This window comes from Mauremys reevesii, linkage group 4 (genome assembly GCF_016161935.1).
Source record: "Mauremys reevesii isolate NIE-2019 linkage group 4, ASM1616193v1, whole genome shotgun sequence".
Taxonomy (NCBI): domain Eukaryota; kingdom Metazoa; phylum Chordata; order Testudines; family Geoemydidae; genus Mauremys; species Mauremys reevesii.
Genome location: NC_052626.1, coordinates 151,241,006 through 151,259,157, shown reverse-complemented (window position 1 = coordinate 151,259,157; position 18,152 = coordinate 151,241,006). Strand labels below are relative to the sequence as shown.

At 61.8% G+C, this 18,152-nt stretch overlaps 1 protein-coding gene across 3 annotated transcripts; it reads right to left on the bottom strand.

The window, feature by feature from the left end:
- Positions 1-755: 755 nt before the first annotated feature.
- LOC120402919 (nuclear factor of activated T cells 2 interacting protein) lies at positions 756-10,728 on the bottom strand. Of its 3 annotated transcripts, none has more exons than XM_039533509.1 (9): positions 10,329-10,347; positions 10,073-10,234; positions 9,783-9,852; positions 6,380-6,515; positions 5,938-6,009; positions 4,656-4,836; positions 3,518-3,662; positions 1,225-1,358; positions 756-954 (listed from the first exon to the last, which is right to left on the bottom strand). In XM_039533509.1, exons 7-9 carry the CDS (start codon positions 3,630-3,632, stop codon positions 799-801), a joined length of 405 nt encoding a protein of 134 aa, XP_039389443.1. In that variant the 5' UTR covers positions 3,633-3,662; positions 4,656-4,836; positions 5,938-6,009; positions 6,380-6,515; positions 9,783-9,852; positions 10,073-10,234; positions 10,329-10,347; the 3' UTR covers positions 756-798. The 3 variants fall into 3 exon arrangements, with proteins under 3 accessions (XP_039389443.1, XP_039389442.1, XP_039389441.1); XM_039533507.1 differs by lacking the exon at positions 10,329-10,347 and adding an exon at positions 10,657-10,728 and having other exon boundaries at positions 762-954; XM_039533508.1 differs by lacking the exons at positions 5,938-6,009; positions 10,329-10,347 and adding an exon at positions 10,657-10,728 and having other exon boundaries at positions 759-954.
- Positions 10,729-18,152: the final 7,424 nt, after the last annotated feature.

Sequence of the window (18,152 nt, the reverse complement as noted above, 5' to 3'; positions counted from 1 at the left end):
GGCCCAGGCCTCGATGACGTCGTCAGGCTCCTGCCCAGCTGGGAGGTACCGCGGGGGCGCTAGGCCCAGGCCTCGATGACGTCGTCGGGCTCCGTGCCCAGCTCGGGGAGCTAGGCCCAGGCCTCCAGGAGGCTCCATGCCCAGCTGGGGGAGGTGCCCGGGGGCTAGGCCCAGGCCTCCAGGAGGCTCCGTGCCCAGCTGGGGGTAGGTGCCCGGGGGGGACCTAGGCCCAGGCCTCGATGACGTCGTCGGGCTCCGTGCCCAGCTGGGGGGATGTGCCCGGAGGGGGGCGGGGAGCTAGGCCCAGGCCTCAATGACGTCGTCGGGCTCCCTGCCCAGCTGGGGGAGGTACCGGGGCCTAGGCCCAGGCCTCGATGACGTCGTCGGGCTCCATGCCCAGCTGGGGATGTGCCCGGAGGGGGCGGGAGCCAGGCCCAGGCCTCAATGACGTCGTCGGGCTCCGTGCCCAGCTGGGGTGGTACCTGGGGGAGGGGGCTAGGCCCAGGTCTCGATGATGTCGTCGGGCTCCGTGCCCAGCTCGGGGAGAGGGGCTAGGCCCAGGCCTCCAGGAGGCTCCATGCCCAGCAGGGGAGGTGCCCGGGGGGCTAGGCCCAGGCCTCGATGACGTCGTCAGGCTCCATGCCCAGCTGGGGAGGTACCGGGGCCCTAGGCCCAGGCCTCGATGACGTCGTCAGGCTCCGTGCCCAGCTGGAGGGAGGTACGGGGGGGGGGCTAGGCCCAGGCCTCGATGACGTCGTCGGGCTCCGTGCCCAGCTGGGGGGAGGTACGCGGGGGGGGCTAGGCCCAGGCCACGATGACGTCGTCAGGCTCCATGCCCAGCTGCTCGGGCGTGCGGGTCCCCGCCAGGCGCTGCCCGTCGAAGAAGAAGCGGAGCTGGCCGCCCAGCCCCATGGCCTCCTGGTAGCGCTCCATCAGCCGGTGCAGCGGCTCCGCCTGCCGGGGTGGGGGTTAGCGCGGGGGGGGCACACGCCGCAGACATGCCTGGGAGGGGGCACTGCAGGGACTGGCCCCAGCCTCCCTCCCAAAGCAGCCCCAGGTGGCGCGGGCCTGCCCCAGACCAGCCCCGACTGCCCCAGCCCCCTCAGCCAACAGCCCCCCCGCGGGCTCAGCTCCATCCGCCTCCCTGAGGCTGACACAACCCCCCCATCCCCCTCCCTCTGCAAACAGCACCGCACAGCCCCCTGGCATGACCCCTCCCCTTACCCTGGGCACGTTGAGTGTGAGCTGCGAGTCCTTCTCCTGGCCTCGCACCGTCAGCCGTAGCTCCCCAGGGCCCGGCCCGGCCCCCGGTTCTCCCCCGCTCTGCGGCTCCCCGGCTCCCACGTCCACCACGCAGTCTGCAGGGGACAGACGGACAGAGAGAGCGTGAGGGGTGGGCAGCTGGGGGCGCTGCGCTGATCACTCCTGTTACACCCCCGTCCCGGCTTGGGGGACCCCCGCTGATATCAGACCCCCCTCCCCCAGCCTGGGGGGCACAGCATGCCCTTCGGGGCCAGGAACCCAGTTCCTGCTACCCGCTCGGGGCTCGTCAGCTGGCCGCCATGGAGGAGGAGAGAGGCCTGGTGCGTGGGGCGACCATGAGCCACCAGTGCGAGGCGGCCACGGGGGAGGCCAGGGGACCCCAGCACGGCTCAGGCGGCTGCAGCAGAGATGCTGCCGGGACAGCTCCGCTGGAAATGCGCGTGCAGCACCGGGCGCCCCCAGAACACAGAAACGTGGGGCGGGAGGGGACCTCGACAGGTCACCGCACCCAGCCCCTGGCCAAGCAAACACAGGCCGGCCCTGTGCTGAGACCCCCCAACCTCCCTCAGCCAGTTCCAGGCCGAGCTCCCCTTGCAGTTAGACTGGCTCCTAATATTCGACCTGAATCTCCCTGGCCGCGGAGAGCCCATCGCTGCCTGTCCTGCCCCCAGCGAACCCGGAGAATAACTGATCCCTGCGACGAAGGGGGAATTTTCTGTAGGAGTCTCACGCCTGCCTCGGTTTCCCCTATACTTTGCACGGCTACCCAGTGCCGTTTGCTCTCAGGGCAGCCTAAGACACGGGCACACGCATCACCGCCCTGGCTGGCGGAACAAACAGTCATTAAAGAACTGGCTGAAACCGCCCCAGACCAGCAGTGGGGCCAGAGAGCCGATGGCAGCGTTCGTGACTCCCCGCCCCACGCTCTCAGCGGGGAGCTGGGCACAGAGCAGGGGCTGGGAGGGCGAGGTGGGGGCTCTCACCCAGGAACAGGCTCAGGAAGGAAGTCAGAGAGCGAGTGAGGGACACAGACAGAGCCTGCCCCAAGGGGCTCCTCACAGCCTGGCGGGGCCCTGGGCTGAGCAGAACGGACTGGCCACCCCTCTGCGCTCCCTGTGCCGTGGCCAGCTAACACACCCGACTACGTGCCAGCGCTGTGGGACTGTCCCTGCCAGGCTGGGCGAGGGGCACTGGCCCGGCAGCGTGGGCACGTCTCTGCCAGGGTCTGGCTCAGCGGGACTCGCTGGGCAGAGCTCACGGGGGAAGCTGGAGGCTGCAGCCCGGAGGTTCAGTCCAGGCCGCGTGGCCGACCCGGGAGGGAGGGAGGGAGACCCCAGGGGCTCTGGCACACGGAAGGGATTTCCCCTGGCTCCGATACCAGCCTTCACTAGACCTGACCCCTGCTACAGGCCCCTCCGGCTGCTCGGCTCTAAACTCACCCGGGTCAGGGGTTCGGACCCCTCCTCTGGACTATCCCCTTGTCCCGGTGCCCAGAGCTGCACGCGGCCCTCCAGCTGGGCCAGCCCACTGCGCGTGGGACAGCTCCCGCCCGCGTCTCACATACAGCCGGAGACCCGCCTGTCCCACGAGCGCGGCCCGCCCGCTCGGCCCGCAGACCCTGCCCCGCAGTGCGGCCCCAGCCAGCGAGGCCCCAGTCTGCACCTCTGCCGAGAGAAGCCCCCTGCCCCTCACACACCGACTACGTGCCAGCGCTGTGGGACTGTCCCTGCCAGGCTGGGCGAGGGGCACTGTCCCGGCAGCGTGGGCACGTCTCTGCCAGGGTCTGGCTCAGCGGGACTCGCTGGGCAGAGCTCATGGGGGAAGCTGGAGGCTGCAGCCTGGAGGTTCAGTTCAGGCCGCGTGGCCGACCCGGGAGGGAGGGAGGGAGACCCCAGGGGCTCTGGCTCACGGAAGGGATTTCCCCTGGCTCCGATACCAGCCTTCACTAGAGCTGACCCCTGCTACAGGCCCCTCCGGCTGCTCGGCTCTAAACTCACCCGGGTCAGGGGTTCGGACCCCTCCTCTGGACTATCCCCTTGTCCCGGTGCCCAGAGCTGCACGCGGCCCTCCAGCTGGGCCAGCCCACTGCGCGTGGGACAGCTCCCGCCCGCGTCTCACATACAGCCGGAGACCCGCCTGTCCCACGAGCGCGGCCCGCCCGCTCGGCCCGCAGACCCTGCCCCGCAGTGCGGCCCCAGCCAGCGAGGCCCCAGTCTGCACCTCTGCCGAGAGAAGCCCCCTGCCCCTCACTCACCGATGATGTCGGCCACGCCCAGGCCCAGGCCCTGGGGGGTGCTGCCGGGGGGCAGCTCTGTGTCTCGCAGCAGCAGCAGGATCTGCTCCGGCCGGACCTGCAGCCTCCCGGCCATGTGCTCCACCACCGCCTGCAGGGGCTGTGACTGCGCCGGGGGAGGGGACAGTCAGGGAGGGGCAGACGGACACTCCGGCTCAGCCTGGCACCCTGCTGGGCTGTTCTGGGCCAGTGTGAGCCATGCAGCGGGGCTGGCACGGCAGGTGCCAATCGCCTGGTACTTTCACCCCCGTGTGACTCCACCTGGGCCCAAACAGTCCCTGAGCTATTTCCGAGCAGATCCAGTGTCGGGCAGTTCCGCTGCCCCCTGCAATCAGTGCTAACCCCACCCTGTCCTCCCAGCAATACACTGGGGAGCGTGGGGGGTGAACCAGCCACTTGGCACCCTCCCTCCACCTGGCTGCTGTCCTGCCCCCTATCCTGTCCTGGCACCTCCCATGCCCTAACCACGCCCGCCTGAGCGGTGCGCTCCGAGACCCTCCGCCCCACAGGGGCATGGCCGGGGTCTGCACGCTGGGGCACGGGCTCGCTCAGAGACCGGCTGTGGGGGCAGGGCTGGAGATACCGTGTCTGCACGGGGGGAAGGGTGTTGGGCTGGGCGGTGGCGCACGCCCGCACGGGGAAGGGCGGGGCCGGGCGGGGCACGAGGTGTTGGGCTGGGCGGTGGCACGGGTACGACGCCCGCGGGGAAGGGCGGGGCCAGGCGGTGGCAGGTAGGTACCTACGGCCCACACGGGGCCGGGCGTGGGCCGGGCGGGGCGCGTGGGGCCGGGCGGTGGCACGGGGACGACGCCCACACGGGGCCGGGCGGAGCCGGGCGGTGGCACGGGGTACGTACAGGCTGGGCAGGGGGCCGGGCGGGGGCAGGGGGGTACCTACGGCCCGCGCGGGGGGAAGGGCAGGGGTGCTGGGTGGTGGCACGGGGGGACGTACGGCCCACACGGGGGGCCGGGCGGGGGCAGGGGGGTACCTACGGCCCGCGCGGGGGCCCGGCCCACATTGAGGGGATGGGGGGCTCACTCTCCAGCCACATGGGGACGTGGAAGAGCTGAGGGGTGGGGTGCGGGGGGGTGTCACTCACCGTCTCCACGGCGACGCGGTGGATCTCGGCCCGGCACCGCACCTTGAGCTGCAGCTGCCGGGACGCGGGGGACGGGGGCGGCTCCACCAGGATCACGTCGTCCTCGGGCGGCTCCTCCCGCAGGCTGCGCTGGGCGGCCGACAGCCACGTGTTGAGACCTCGCAGCTGGCGCGCCACCTCCCTGGGGGGCAGGGCGGTCAGACCCCCCCAGATCCCTGTGCCCCACAGACCCCACACACACACACACGCCTCCCTGGGGGGCAGGGCAGTCAGACCCCCACAGATCCCTGTGCCCCACAGACCCCCCCCCACCTCCCTGGGGGGCAGGGCGGTCAGACCCCCACAGATCCCTGTGCCCCACAGACCCCCCCCCACATACCTCCCTGGGGGGCAGGGCGGTCAGACCCCCACAGATCCCTGTGCCCCACAGACCCCCCCCACCTCCCTGGGGGGCAGGGCGGTCAGACCCCCACAGATCCCTGTGCCCCACAGACCCCCCCACACACACACCTCCCTGGGGGGCAGGGCGGTCAGACCCCCACAGATCTGTGTGCCCCACAGACCCCCCCACCTCCCTGGGGGGCAGGGCGGTCAGACCCCCACAGATCCCTGTGCCCCACAGACCCCCCCCCCCACCTCCCTGGGGGGCAGGGCGGTCAGACCCCCACAGATCCCTGTGCCCCACAGACCCCCACATACCTCCCTGCGGGTAGGGCGGTCAGACCCCCCCAGATCCCTGTGCCCCACAGACCCCCCCCCCTCCCTGGGGGGCAGGGCGGTCAGACCCCCACAGATCCCTGTGCCCCACAGACCCCCCCCACACCTCCCTGGGGGGCAGGGCGGTCAGACCCCCACAGATCTCTGTGCCCCACAGACCCCCACCCACACCTCCCTGGGGGGCAGGGCGGTCAGACCCCCACAGATCTCTGTGCCCCACAGACCCCCCCACCTCCCTGGGGGGCAGGGCCATCAGACCCCCACACCCACCTCCCTGGGGGGCATGGGCCATCAGACCCTGCCCCTGGCAGACCCTCCCCCAATCCCCACCTCCCTGGGGTCAGGGACCATCGGACCCCCCCCCATTCCCCACATCCAGAGACTCCCCAGACAGATCCCCCCAGAGACCCTCCCCGCTCTCTACAAGGGAGGTGCCCCCCAGGGAACCCGCCCCTCAATTCCCCAACTCCTGCTGGGGCAGAGATTTCAGCAGAGACCCCCCCAGCCCCTCCTCCCTGAGGGGACAAGCCCAGCAGCACCCCCCCACATCCGGGCAGCCCCTCACCGTCGGGTCCGGCCCCTCTGCCTGCGTGTGGGCTGTGGTGGGGGAGGGGGAGAGGGGGACTCGTCCCGGACCCTGAGAGAAAGAGAGAGAGGCACACGCAGGGGGTGCCGTGAAGGGGGGCTGGGACGCTGGGACCCCCCCAGGGGACAACGGACCCCAAAGCCTGAGGCCACAGAGCCCGAGCCATGCCCCCACCTCCCCTTTACAACCCTCCCCCCATATACCCCCCACAGTAACCCTGCCCCCCGATCCCCCCACTAGAGCCCTCTCCCCTCCCCCTCCATTCTAACCCTGCCCCCACCCTGATCCCCACCCCCATTAGAGCCCTCTCCCCTGCCCCATTCTAACCCTGCCCCCATCCCGATCCCCCACACTGGAGCCCTGTCCCCTCCCCCCATACACCCCCCACGGTAACCCTGCCGCAATCCCTCCCCCCACCTACGTTCTCGCTGCCCCCTGCTGCGGTGGCTCCTCCTCCAGCCAGTCAGTGCAGGGGCCCTGGGGGAGGCGTGGGGCGTGAGGCCGCTCTGGCCGTGGGGGCGTGACAGGGCCAATGTCATCGACGTCCAGATCTGCCCCTGGGAGGGAGGGGAGACAGCAGCTGTGACGGCCAGGCAGGGGGCAGCTCTCCCCACGGCTGTCCCCCCAAGACAATAAACCCCCATCCAGTGCACGTACCCCGACCCCCCCAAACACAACTCCCCTGACCCCTCACCGGGCACATCTCCCCCCATCCAGCACACGTAGCCACACATTAACAGAACCGACACCTGACATGGCAAGCCCAACACCAAGGATATTAACGACTCTGTAAACCCTGGGATGGAGAGCTGCTGATACTGTCCCTGTTTCTAGGGAAGGGAAAAAAAACATGATCCGGGAAACTCCAGGCCTGTTAGTTTGACCTCAATTGTACGCAAGGTCTTGGAACCAATTTTGAAAGAGCAAGTCATTAAGGACGTGGGGTGAACGGTAACTGGGATAAACTATAACAGGGTTTTATCCAGATCGCCCTGAGCTCCTTCTCTGAGAAGAGAGCTGATGTGCAGTGGATCCAAGCTACCCGGCTGTCCGGAAGGCTTTGGATCCAGTTCCACATGGGAAACTAGTCGTTACATCAGAGAAGAGGGGGATTAATAGGAGAACTGGAAGGTGGGTAAGGAACTGCTTAAAGGGGAGTCTGCAACCAGTCCTACCGAAAGGGGAACTGTCAGGCTGGAGGGAGGTCGCTAGTGGAATTCCTCCAGGATCGGTCTTGGGACCAACCTTATTTAACGTTTTTATTAGGGCTGGCGATGAATCGCAGTTAACTCACACAATTAACTCAAAAAATGTCATCGCGATTACCCACACTTTTAATCGCACTGTTAGACAATAGAATACCAATTGAAATGTATTAAATATTTTGGATGTTTTTCTACATTTTCCTATATATTGTATTCTGTATTGTAACTGTAATCAAAGTGTCTAGTATTTTTTTATAAATATTTGCACTGTAAAAATGACAACCAAAAGAAACAGTATTTTTCAGTTCACCTCATACAAGTCCTGCAGTGCGACCTCTGTCGTGACAGTGCAATTTAAACAAATGTAGATTTGTTTTCTGAATGCACCACATCTATAACAAACAGTGTAAAACCTCAGAGCCTACAGGTCCATTCAGTCCTCCTCCTTGTTCAGCCAATCGCTAAATAGAAACAAACGTGTCTCTCTTCATTGACAGGAGATGCTGCTGCCTGCTTCTTATTTACAATGGCACCAGAAAGTGAGAACAGGCATTTGCATGGCACTTTTGTAGCCGGCTTGCAAGGTATTTACATACAGGTATTTTTTAATTGTGATTAATTTTTGTTAAACCGCTTGACAGGCCTAGTTTTTATTACAGAGCGTGGCACAAAAAGTGGGCGTGTGCTAATAAAATTTGGGGATGACACAAAGTGGGGAGGTGTTACCAATACGGAGAAGGACTGGAATATCCTACAAGAAGATCTGGATGATTTTGTAATCTGGAGTAATAGAAATGGGATGATATTTAATAGTGCAAAGTGCACTGAGGGACCAACAACAAGAATTCTTGCTCTAAGCTGGGGACGTATCAGTTGGAAGTGACAGAGGAGGAGAAAGACCTTGGTATTGTCACGGAGTCCCTGGGCGATGCTCTGGAACTGCCCCCCACGTCGCAGTCAGACGTGACTCTCAGCCAGCCAGTAACACAGAGGTTTATTCGATGACAGGAACAGGGTCTAACACAGAGCTTGTAGGTACAGCTAACGGGACCCCTCGGCCGGGTCCATTCTAGGGGGCAGTGAGCCAGACCCCCACGTCTGCACTTCACTCCTCGTTCCCAGCCAGCTCCAGACTGAAACCCCCTCCAGCCCCTCCTCTGCTCAGCTCCTTTCCCGGGCCAGGGGGTCTCCTGACCTCTCTGTCTCCCCCACCTTTAGCATCCCCTTGCAGGGGGGGAAGGGCCCCGGCCATTAGTTGCCAGGCGACAGAGGGTCAGCCAGGAACTGAGGCCCCCCCAGTATTCAGAGCAAACATTAAGAACATTCCCAGTTTGTCACAGGTATATTGGCTGATCACAGGCTGACTAGGAGCCGCCAGTGTGATGTGGCCATGAAAAGGCTCAGCCAGCGCTGGGGTGCATCAGGGGAGGTATTTCCGTGGAGAGGGACGTGTCGGTACCACTAGATGAGGCACTGGTGAGACTCGTCTGGAGTTCTGTATGAGAACATAAGAACGGCCAGACTGGGTCAGACCAAGGGTGCATCTAGCCCAGTATCCTATCTTCCGACAGCGGCCAGTGCCAGGTGCCCCAGAGGGAATGGACAGAACAGGGAATCAAGTGACCCATCCCCTGTCACCCATTCCCAGCTTCTGGCCTCTCACGTGTAAGGAAGATGAATTCCGACCGGAACAGGTGCACAGAAGAGCTGCTAGGATGATCCGAGGAATGGAAAGGGGACTCAAAGAGCTTGGCTTGTTTAGCCTGACCAAACGCAGGCTGAGGGGAGCTAGGATCGCTCTGTATAAATACAGCCGAGGGAGACACACCAGCGAGGGAGAGGGGTTATTGAAGTTAAGCACCAATGTGGACCCAGAACGCATGGCTAGGAACTGGCCATGAACAAGTCTAGGCTTGTAACTAGAGGACGGTTTCTAACCATCAGAGGAGTGAAGTTCTGGAGCAGCCTCCCAAGGGGAGCAGAGGGGGCAAAGCCCCTAACTGGCTACACAACTGCGCTCGATAAGTGTATGGAGGGGCTGGTATGACAGGACTGCCTACAATGCCATGCGACTGCCCGGAGCAGAAATCCCCAGCGGCCAGAGACGGGACACTAGCCGGGGAGGTTCTGAGTCACTTTCCCGGGTACCTGCCTGGTGGGTCTTGCCCACACGCTCAGGGTCTAACTGATCGCTGTCTTTGGGGTTGGGAAGGAATTTTTCCCCGAGGTCAGACTGTCCGAGACCCGGAGAGGGGGTTTCACCTTCCTCTGCAGCGTGGGACACGGGTCACTCGCAGGCTAGAACTAGTGGCAGTGGTGGAGTCTCTGTAACTTGGGGTCTTCAACCCACCATGTGAGGACGTCAGTGACTCAGCCAGAGGTTCGGGGTCTGTCATGGGGGCGGGGGGGTTCTGTGGCTTGTGATCAGATTGGGGGGGGGGGTCTCTCAGACTGTAAGGGCCCAAGTGACCAACAAACATCCCCACCCCTGTGAGGACTCTAACCACAGCCCGGCCAGACACCCCCCCCCCCAAGACGTACCCCCGCTGCCTCCTCCCACTCCCCCTGGCACATACATAGCCCCCACCTCCCCGAGGCCGAACCCCAGCCCCCCCTTACCTCCCTGCCACCGCAGGGCGGGCACCTCCTGGTGCAGCTCCGCAGGGCACAGCTGGAAGCTCCTGTTCACCTGGAGAGGAAGGGGGCATGTTACCCATAGGGCCCTGCTGCACGGGCACCTCCATGGGGGCACCGCGCCTCAGGATGGGCACAAGAGGGATGAGCATGTCGGGGGAGGGGGGCTGGGAGTCTGGACTCCTGGGTTCTGTCCCCAGCTCCAGGAGGGGAGCGGGGTCTAGTGGTTAGAGCTGGGGGGGGAGGGGTTGCTCGGACACCTGGGTCCCTGTTACCTTGTTCGAGTAGACAGGCACAGCGGGGATCTCAGTGGTGCACAGAACACGCCGGCGCTTGGGGCGCGGCTGCCCCCCTGCGCCCCTCGGGGGTCTCACGAGCTCCCCCTCGCTGTCACTGCTGCTGCCCCCCACGTAGATTGGAGGTGGGGCAGGGCCGACCTGGATGGGGATGGAAGAGCCAGGGTTAGGGGGCAGGACTCCTGGGTTCTATCCTGGGATTCCTCCAGTGCAGCCCCAGGGGGGCTCCCCCCACCTGCCCAGCGCCCCCTCGACCCTGCGCCAAGACAGGGGCTAGGGAGGAGCAGACCCCAAGTCCCCTCCCCCAGAGACCCCCACAGCCCTGCCCAGAGACCCCACACACAGCCCCTCCCCCAACTGCCCAGAGACCCCCCTGCCCACAGCCCCTCCCCCAGAGACCCCCCCCAGCCACTGCCCAGAGACCCCCCCACACAGCCCCTCCCCCCACTGCCCAGAGACCCCCCCACACACAGCCCCCCCCAGAGACCCCCACAGCCACTGCCCAGAGACCCCCCCACTGCCCAGAGACCCCCCCCGTGACTCCCCCTCTCCAGGCCACTCACCTGCTCCGCCATGGCGCAGGCTCCCGGGTCGCTCCCACCCATTGGCTTAGACCCGCCCACTCAGCCCCGCCCCTGCCCTGCCATTGGCCACGGCTCCGGAGGTTCGGTGACGCCAGACCAGGAGGCTCCGCCCCCCGAGGTGCAGGGGCTGCTGGGAGTTGTAGTTCCCGGGTGGGGCTGAGGCTCTGCTCCATCCCGGAGGCTCAGGGGCCGCTGGGAGTTGTTCCAAGGTGGGGCTAGGGCTCGGCTCCGCCCCTGAGGCGCAGGGGCCGCTGGGAGTTGTAGTTCCCAGGTGGGGCTGGGGCTCAGCTCCATCCCGGAGGCTCAGGGGCCGCTGGGAGTTGTTCCAAGGTGGGGCTAGGGCTCGGCTCCGCCCCTGAGGTGCAGGGGCCGGTGGGAGTTGTAGTTCACACGTGGGGCTGGGGCTCAGCTCCATCCCGGAGGCGCAGGGGCTGCTGGGAGTTGTAGTTCCCGGGTGGGGCTGAGGCTCTGCTCCATCCCGGAGGCTCAGGGGCCGCTGGGAGTTGTTGTTCCAAGGTGAGGCTAGGGCTCGGCTCCGCCCCCGAGGTGCAGGGGCCGCTGGGAGTTGTAGTTCTCACGTAGGGCTGGGGGGCTCGGCCCGACGGCTGGGAGACTTGGGTGACCCGCAGGAAACCCCAGGCAAGCCTGGCATACTGGCATCGCCTCACCGTAAAGCTGGGGATCGTTGCGCCAATGCCAGTGTCCGCACAGAGGCACCGACATCGTCAGCATCGAGGCCCCGATGATCCAGCCCCCCTGAGGTGGAGCAGGCACCGCATGCCCGATGTCCGCCCACCCAAACAACCTCCGTGCACCCAACGCCCCAAAGGGGAAAGGAAATGGGGAGGCCCAAAGAAAGGAAAGACAACGGTCACGCAGCAATCATGGGCCAACCCCGTCTTCCAACACCACCTGCAACGTCGGCCAACGAGCCCCCACAGCTCAAGGGTCAGACTCCTAAGGACCCATGAAAAATAAACCCAGTGAAAGCGATCATCTTCGACCTCGAGGGAGCACCGGTGATGGGTTCCCAGCCTGTGTGACGAAACACTGCCCTTCGCTTTAAACCTGCTGCTTGTTAATGTCATTGGGTGACCCCTTGTGACGGTGCTGCCCGTGGGAGCCAGCTGAGGTCACTCAATCAGGGTGAACTGCAAACCAAACGGGGCAGACAAACCCCAAACGCTGGTGGTTATTCCAATACTTAGATTTACCAACCAGCACAAAACAGCTTCTACAGCACCTCACTGGTCACTTAGAGTCCAAACCACGCAGTTCCCTTAAAGTGCCCAGCCTCAGGCCTCCGTCCAGACACACCTGTCAGATATGATGATGATTCCTAAAAATCTTACTTCATCATATAAAAGAAAAGGTTCTTCCAATCCCAAAGGATCAGCCACATACCCAGGTTCAATTATAACTTAGATCTTACTCAAAATACACGCTACAGCCAATTCTTATTAACTAAGCTAAAATTTATTAACAAAGAAAAGAGAGAGAGTGTTGGTTAAAAGATTAATCTACAGAGAGACTTGAATTCAATTCTTGAGGTTCAGTTACACAGCAGAGATGAGCTTGTAGTTGCCAAAAGTCCTTTTAGAAATAGTCCAGAGGTTACAGCCCAGTGTCCATATTCAGGGTGACTCCAGTCAATGGCTGGGGATCTCAATCCTTATGGCTTAAGGTTTCCCCCTCTTGAAACCCAAAGCAGATCTGAGATGAAGCAGGATCGTGTCCCAGGCTTCTTATACATTTCCAGCAGACTTTAAGCCTGAGAAAACAATGGGCTTAACTCCTTCTCCCAAACATCCTGGCAATTAGCACAGAGTAATTTATCCATTAAACAGTTCAGATACAGGTTACCACAACCTTCACAGAGACACACAGACAATAACACTATTTCACTCAAGTATCATCATAAATGTTAATATTTCTTTTTTGATCTTTGAATTAAAACTATAGCAATAGACAAGACTTGTTTGCTGACATCACAAGACCTGAGCAAACATCTCCCCTTCTACCTCTACCAATGCCGACTTGCATTTCAAAGCTCCAGTCATTTACAGATCTTCCTAACCAGTCCTCAAGGTTCACCCATGGGTCAGGTCAGTCTGTGAGTTGATTAACTCTTTCTGGCCCTGTCATCTTCCACTGAAATATTATATTACACTCATAACGTCACACCCCTAGTTTTGTGTTTGTTCGGAGTAAACAGCACGTCCTTCTCCACATTCTCCACACCAGTCATGATTTTATAGGCCTCTGTCATATCCCCCTTAGTCGTCTCTTTCCCAAGCTGAGCAGCCCCCGTCTGACTAACCTCTGCTCCGCCATTCCAGACCCCTAAACATTTCTGTTGCCCTTTTGTGCATCTCCCAATTCCAATAGATCTGGTCTGAGATGGGGCAACCACATCTGCACACAGTGTTCAGGACGTGCGCGTCCCATGGATTTCTACAGAGGCAACGTGATATTTTCTGTCGCATTCTCCCTTTCCCAGTGATTCCCAGCGTTCTGTTCATTTTGTGACGGCCGCCGCACACTGAGCGGATGTTTTCACAGAGCTGCCCACAGTGACCCAAGATCTCTCTCTCGAGTGGTACCAGGTGACTCAGGCCCCATTGGGATAGCAGGGGCTGCAGGCCTCACAAAACAACATTCCCATGGTGCTGCTTGCGAACGCCCGAGTTTGACTTCAGACTCTTGCCTTTGTATCTGCTGTCACGTGACATTGGCAGTTTGTGTTTTAATGTTTTATCAAGCTCAGCAGCTACTGTCATTAATTATTGTCTGGCCTCCCCCCATAATTCCCCACTGTGACAAAGTGGGGAGTTTTCTTCGTGCTTGGCATGAACACGGTGTGTGCCTCAGTTTCCCTGTGTGCTGCGTGTGTAACGAGGTGGAGGGAGGGGGTTTGCTGTTGCAGAGAACTAGGTGTGACCTCGCCTGGCAGCCAGGACCCTGGACAACGGCCTGGAGATGGGGGACCCAGTGACTGGTGACCATGAGCCCCCAGCTTGGCAGTCAGCCGGTTCTGGCCAGTGTGGGGCTGAGGAGAGAGGGGGCGGTGACCTGAGCAGCCAGTTCCAGCCAGAGAGGAACAAAGGACGGAACAGAGGGGCCCAGGTGACCTGTTTACCTGGCACCAAAGACAGAGGACTGGGAAGGGGTGTTGGGGGAGGGAATATCGGGGGCTTGGCTGGGAGCAGGAGGGGGCTGGGCTGGGGACAGGATGCAGCCAGAGCCCACGGGGACGGGGACTGACCCGGCTGGCCGGGGCTGACACTGGCCAGGCCTGAGGCCGTGAGAACAGTCTGGGCTGGGCTCTGACATTCAGTAACCCCCCTGTGTTCCCCGGCTGGGAGTCACTGCAGGGTGGCGACCGGAGGGTGGTACATTGCTCCCTCTGGGGGTGGAGGCCCTGGGGGCCCAGAGTGAGGGGGCTCCCTGAGGGGCCCCACCCCACAGACAGGCTGCTGAGGGCTCAGAGGTGTGGTCGCCAGAGGCAGCGGGGCCCAGAGTGAGGGGGCTCCCTGAGGGGCCCCACCCCACAGACAGGCTGCTGAGGGCTCGGAGGTGTGGTCGCCGGAGGCAGCGGCGTCAGAGGGACCTAACCCCAGAGAGAGAGAGCAACCCTCACAAGGGCTGGCCTGCGTCACACCAAAGGGGGGCTCCTCCCAGGGGCCACACGGAGCCGGGGGCCCGGGGCCCGTGACAGCCGCCCCTGTGAACGTTTTGGTTGGTGAACATGGAGCAAATGCTTAATAATAAACATTGCTCTTATCTGTAGAAACTGTACAGAAAATCCCCAGCCTGGCCCCAGCGAGGGCTGGCTCAGCCGCCTGCTGTCTCTGCCTCTGCTCCCTCTGCTGCGTCGCTCCCCACCCCAGGTTCCTGTTTTCCCTCTGCGGCTGGTCCCTGGGGGTGCTGTGCTGCTGGGCGTCGGCGTCCATTGCGCTGGCTCTGCTGGACACAGCTGGACGGGCCCCACTCGCGGTGTCTGTGCTCTGCAGGGGCTGCTCCGTGCAGGGCGCTCCCTGCGGAACGGCTGGAGTATGGGGCCAGCCCCAGGGCTGGGAGTTCCTCCTGAGTCCCGGAGCTGGTACCAATGCCCCCAGCACGACTGCCCGCGGGGCCCCAATCCCACCCAGGATGTCAGCAGAGCCAGGCCTGCCAGCAGGATCTGCCCCCCAGAAAACCTCTCCTGCCATTAACCAAGCCAGAGACACGCTCTCCCTGCGTCTGCAGGCTCCTCCTATCCCATGCCCAGGGTTAGCGGGGCCTGGGGGGAGCTGGCACAAAGCAGCCCCCACCCCGGGGGGTTTCCGGCCTGGGATGCTGGGTTGGGCCAGCGCAGCTGCAGTTACATCCTGAGTGATGGTGCGTGGGGAGGCGCCAGCCACCTCCTGCAGCTGCCAGTTCCACAGGTGAACCATGAACTGCTGCTGCCTGGGAGATGGGGCAGGGCAGCACCAGCTGGGCCCTGGCTGGGTTCCATCTCAGGGATCCGGGTGTGACGGGTTCCCCCCGGGGTGCCACTGAGCCCGCCTGACCCACCAGCCTGGGCTCCCTTTGCCCTGTGCTGCGTGACAGGCTCTCCAGCCCCCTCCAGCACACACAGGTGGGGACACACCCAGCTGCAGCTTGTACACACACATGCTGAGGTCAGCTGAGGAGTTGCCCAGGACTCAAGTGCACACCCCACCCTAGAGGATAAACCCAGACTTGTACGGTCTTACGCTGCTGTAACGGTGCTGCCCGGGGGAGCCAGCTGGGGTCACGCAGTCAGGGTGAGCTGCAAACAGACCGGGGCAGACAAACCCCAGACGCTGGTGGTTGTTCCAATCCTTAGGTTTTCCAGCCAGCCCAAAACAGCCTCTGTTACCTCCCTGGTTCCTCCGAATCCAAACCCCGCAGCTCCCGTCCCGTGCCCAGCCCAGGCCTCTGGCCAGACGCACACGGCAGAGATGATGATGATGTGACAAACTGGGACTGTTCTTACTGTGGTCTGTGAATGCTGAGTGGGGGTGTCGGGCTGGGAGGATGCTCTGCATTGGGGGAGGGGAGACTGGCCGGAGGGAGGGGACCTGGGCAGGTAAGGTGAGAACCCAGGGAGGGGGGAGAGGCCAGGTGACCCCTCTGCCCGGGGAGCTGAACAAAGTCTGGGGGGGGAGACGCTGGGGAGTGAGAGGAGTTTCAGGAACTGGCTGGGGAATGGAGGGAAGCACAGACAGGGCTCTGACCCCCCAAGGGGGCTGTAGGGCTCCTGGGACCCCAAGATGGACCTAACTGGGAGGATCCTGTTGTCTGTGCCTGCAAGTCCTGCCTGGGACTGTGCTCCTGGCGTCTGAATAAACCTTCTGCTTTCCTGGCTGGCTGAGAGTCCTGGTGAATCGCAGGAAGGTGCAGGGCCTTGACTCCCCCGCACTCCGTGACAGATGATTCCTGAAAATCTTCCCATCATATAAAGAAAAGGTTCTTCCAACCCCAAAGGATCAGCCGCACACCCAGGTCCAATGATAACTTAGATCTTACCCAAAATACCCGCTACAGCCAGTTCTTATTAACTAAACTAAAATTTATTAAAACAGAAAAGAGAGAGAGTGTTGGTTAAAAGCTCAATCTACAGCCAGACTTGAATTCAATTCCTGAGGTTCAGACACGCAGCAGAGATGAGCCTGTAGCTGACAAAAGCCCTTTTAGAAACAGCCCGGAGTTGGTGGGTTTTTGTTTGTTTGTTTTTCTCCATTTGAACAGTTTATTAGTTTGCCGGTTTTACAAGTTTTAGAAAAAGAAGCCCAGGATTTTGCCTCCGGTGTTTTCGCCTTGTTTCCCCATGGTCCATGCTGCCAGCAGGAGTTGTCAGCACTATGTTCCCAAACTGATGTGAAGGCAAAAGGTTGTTCTGCCACTTTTCCAGGCCCAGGTTCTAGCGCAATGGCCATACTCAGGGTGGCTCCAGTCAGTGACTGGGGATCTCAATCCTTGTGGCTCAGGGTTTCAGATGTTAAGTTCGCTGAGAGACCACAAGTCACATCCCAAGTGTCTAGAGATGCGCGTTTACCTGCCATCCCCTGCACTCTCCAGAGATGAACCGCCCAGCTGTCCTGCTCCGCAGACTCAGCTGCCCCGTCTTCCCTCTGAAACTGCAGCCCAGACTGCTCACTCCCAGAGTCAGCCTGGAGACGGTCCTGTCCCACAGCCTGGACCCCCCAACAAGCTGGCCAAACCCAGCCACTCGGTTACAGGGCTGTTTAAATTCCTTAACAGCTTTTACTCCATCTGAGACCTTCTCAAAGCTCCCCACACTGGATCTTCCACAGGGAAAGTCAGTGGCTCCATTCACCACAGACAATTCCTGGCTGATAGGAACTGACGCTTCCGGGCTAAGAGCAGTCGGGTTTATCAGCTGTCTGGGACACGGCATAGAAGGGCTTGGATGGCAAACAGAGAACCCAAAGTTACAGCAGGGTCCCGCTTGCTCAGCCCAGCGCCCTCTGACCCCTCTTTTCCCCAGTTCAGGAGAGTCTGCATCTTCCAGCAGCCCACACTTAACAACCCTGCCTGGCCCCTCCTCAGTCCTTTGTGCCCCAGCTCATCCAGACGCCCGTCCAGCTTCCTGCAGCTGCCTCCCTCTGGGCCGAATCGAACTCTAACATGGGCCATGAAGATCAGGCACAGAGCCAGGCCAAACGAACTCAGCTCTTACCCAATAACCACGCCGCTGCCAGCCCGTTAGTAGCTACTATCTAAAGGTTTATTCATAGAGAAGAGAAGACGACAAGCGTTACACATGGTTAATAGCTCATATGCCGACAACAATGGCGTGTTCTTGGATCAGGCCTGTAGCAGGGATGGAATAGACGGCTGGCTTGTAAAGCCTTGTAGCCAACTTCCAAAAGACTGGATGGGCCTCAGTCCCCAGTTCAAATGACCCTTGTAGCTGTAAATCCACAGTCCGGAGAATCAGAGCAGGACACGAAGCCCAATTGCAGATGTCTCAGGGTCTTTTATGGCCTCTGCCAGGTGCTGGGAATTTTACGGTCCCAAACACAGCCCACAGGCACAGTCTGTGGAAAATTACCGGCCCAAGATGGAGTCCAGGGTCACCTGAGTACGTCACATGAGTCTCAGCGGCAGCCATTGCCCGGATTCTGGCTGGGGCACCCGCAGGAAGGCTCACTCACCTGGCGGGACCAGCTCCCTCTAGGGTTAGGGGCGTCTCCTTTAACGGGCCATCGAACTCGAACAGTCCAGTCACATTGTGCTGCCTAGACTGGATGTAACCTGCCTGGGGGTGTTACCCCAGGAACAAACACAGGGGCTGAGGCCTTGTCTACACGCACATTTGACAGCGCTCTAACTTGCTGGCTCAGGGGCAGGGGCGGCTCTAGATTTTCGGCTTTCGGTGGCACGCCTGCGGGAGGTCCCCCAGTCCTGTGGCTTCGGCGTACCTGCCGCTCAATTGCCGCCAA

What these genes read in the sequence shown, in the direction of transcription:
- LOC120402919 (XM_039533507.1), bottom strand. Translation starts at nt 10,698, where the DNA reads ATGGGTGGGAGCGACCCGGGAGCCTGCGCCATGGCGGAGCAG. An exon ending in CGCCCTGCGGTGGCAGGGAG is followed by an intron (nt 6,516 to 9,782) that starts GTAAGGGGGGGC and finishes CCTCCCTCCCAG; the next exon opens with GGGCAGATCTGGACGTCGAT. An exon ending in CAGCAGGGGGCAGCGAGAAC is followed by an intron (nt 6,010 to 6,379) that starts GTAGGTGGGGGG and finishes TCTTTCTCTCAG; the next exon opens with GGTCCGGGACGAGTCCCCCT.